The following is a 2,447-nucleotide window of genomic DNA, read 5'->3' as shown; positions in this document are numbered from 1 at the left end:
CTTATTAGCTTAACCTTTTATTAACTATTATATACGCAAACTATATTTTGTTGTAATAAGTAAAATTCATTCTTTTTTGTAAGTGAAACTTGTCATTTCTTTCCTTTCCAACATCACCTTCTCGATCCTGAACCAAAAAGCCCAGTGGCTAATAAAATTGCAGTGCTCAGTCAGTCTGCAACTAAATTGATATATTCACATTGCCCAGCTGGCCTGTGACACATGGCACGACCCATGAGGATGCCAGCCACACCACCTGTTGCCTTACACCAATCAGATCTACAACTGACTGATGACACTGTACTGAATTAATGAAGTATGTCAGGTCTGTTCATTCACAGGTCCAAGAAGCCTTACCTCAACCACTGGATGTTCCCTCTCACAACCTCGAACCAGGTGATTGGGTCTACGTAAAGGTCCATCAGCGGAAAAACGTGCTTCAACCCAGATGGAAAGGACCATTCCAGATGCTTCTGACCACTAACACTGCTGTTCGTTGCCCAGGTCACCAGACGTGGACTCATGCCTCGCACTGTAAAAAGGTATCACCTCCGTTGGACCCCGAAGTAGTTGAATTCCAACCAAAGTTAAGACCTTTCCCTGAGGCCAAGGACAAAGACCCTCAGGACCTCACTCAGGCAAGTGAGGAGCATTGGAGTGCAAGTGCTAGTAACCTCTCTCCCGAGCCCAACACCTCAGCCCAGCCAAGTTTGCAGATCAGAGAACATAGATACCATCTTTGACCATGGACCACGTAGAATTACTTAAGACAGCATCATGAACATCTTCCTTTTAACCTTCTGTATTAGATCTTGTGTTCTAATGCATGGAAATGTTTTTAGTCTTTAATTAACCAAAGTAGGATAGATTTAAACATCTCTGGTTGTTGGATATGTAGTCATGTCCCTATCCATTCTACCGGGGGAATACCCATAATACCAGTACCCTTAAATGCAACCCAAATGTCAGCTCCTTACTATTCAGATTTCCAGGGAAATGAAACCTGGCAAGACATAAACTGCAGCCAAGCTGACTATGTATGACTAGCGTATGCCACCCCTGGAAAGTTTTGTTGGACTTGTAATGGATCTAGTATTGCAGTAGGAATCAGTAAGTGTGAAGTGGAATTTAAGGTAAATGGTGCTTGGCTTTCTAACTGTTCTTGGATACCCAACTACTCTCCCAATTCAGTTGGATTCTCAGGGTACTAGTCACAATGGATGTCACGTCCATGCTGTGATGATATTGATAGCAGTGGATTTACTGCACTGGCCATTCACTATTTTGCATGAGGAAATAAGGCCTATAAAAATCTCCCTTGTGGTTGGCGGGAAACATGCTATGTCTCTGCAGCATATCCTGCCTTCACTATTAGGTCTCACTTACCTAAGGGAAGAATTAGTAATGCACACGAGATCACAGAGCATCAAAGGTTTTGCGGTATAATGTTCCCCAACTACGGTGCTGGCTTAGCTAAGTCTGAAATAAAAAAGATTGCAGCATCTCTAAAAAAAAAAATGCTAATACTACTGCCATTGGGTTTCATGAAATAAATAAAGAAATGAAAAAAATGAGACAAATGACGTTACAAAACTGCCTAGCCCTAGACTACATACTAGCTAGCAAGGGAGGTGTGTGTGCATTAGTAAAAACCGAATATATATATACCTGACGCTTCTAGTGCCATCGAAAATCAGGTGGAAATTATTGAAAAAGAAGCCGCTACTCTGCATAACACTGACCAAGGCAGTATGTGGTCTTGGCTGACCTCCTGGCTCCCAGATTTAGGGGGCCTTGGTAAGAAAAGCCTGTATGGAATATTATTTGTCTTAATAGTTCTAGTGATGTCTTATGTCTTGGTACAACTGATCCTCTGCTGTGTAAAAGCCAGCAGGCGAAGCTTTAGTAAAAATAAGAAAACACACTGCAGAGTCAAAATAATGGTGTTACAAAAGTGTGAACAGATTGAAAGAAAACATGAAAGTCTGCAAGATGAGATAGAGAGACTCATGAGAATGGAAGTTTAAGGCTAAAGGTGAGACTAAAGAAGTCTTAAAGGGGGGACTGTGGAATTAAACAAAATGGATGCCTTAAACTTTGGTCAAGCTTAACTGCAAGTCGTAAGATGACTGTGACAGTTAAGTGGGAAGTTGCTGGCTCTGCACGTTAGAGCAAAAACAGGAACAAATGTTTGTTCTTTGTATTCCCAAGTGTTTTGCTTCATCCCCTCTCTGCAGCCTTGAGATAGCCGAGAAGTATGTGTCTGTTGTTTTTGAGATAACAGAGAGTGCTTGTTTGTTATCCTTGACCATAGCTGTGGGAACATTTACTATGCAGTCACAGCCTGTGTAAGAGCTGTTTTGAAAGTATATAAGCTGGATGATTCTGCTTGAAGAGAGAGATCTCCCTGCTCTGAGTCCTTTCCTACAGCTGTAGCTCTGAATAAA

At 41.8% G+C, this 2,447-nt stretch overlaps 1 protein-coding gene across 2 annotated transcripts in view; it reads left to right on the top strand.

Moving 5' to 3' along the window:
* LOC109316660 overlaps nt 1-758 on the top strand; it is a 9,257-nt gene extending 8,499 nt beyond the window's left edge. The window contains exon 2 of one of the 2 annotated variants that reach the window (XR_002102892.1): nt 342-427. Coding sequence is in view for 1 of the 2 variants with exons in the window: in XM_019544899.1 (XP_019400444.1) it covers nt 342-743 (402 nt within the window). In the remaining variant the exon portion in view is untranslated. Of the gene's footprint in view, nt 1-341 lie in introns of both variants that reach the window. The other variant, XM_019544899.1, reaches the window with a different exon arrangement.
* The last annotated feature ends 1,689 nt before the right edge of the window (nt 759-2,447 follow it).

This window comes from Crocodylus porosus, unplaced genomic scaffold (assembly GCF_001723895.1).
Source record: "Crocodylus porosus isolate Cpor-Errol unplaced genomic scaffold, CroPor_comp1, whole genome shotgun sequence".
In the NCBI taxonomy this organism is placed as follows: Eukaryota; Metazoa; Chordata; order Crocodylia; family Crocodylidae; genus Crocodylus; species Crocodylus porosus.
The sequence above is the reverse complement of the archived record's forward strand: the minus strand, read 5'-3'. Positions and strand labels throughout refer to the sequence as shown.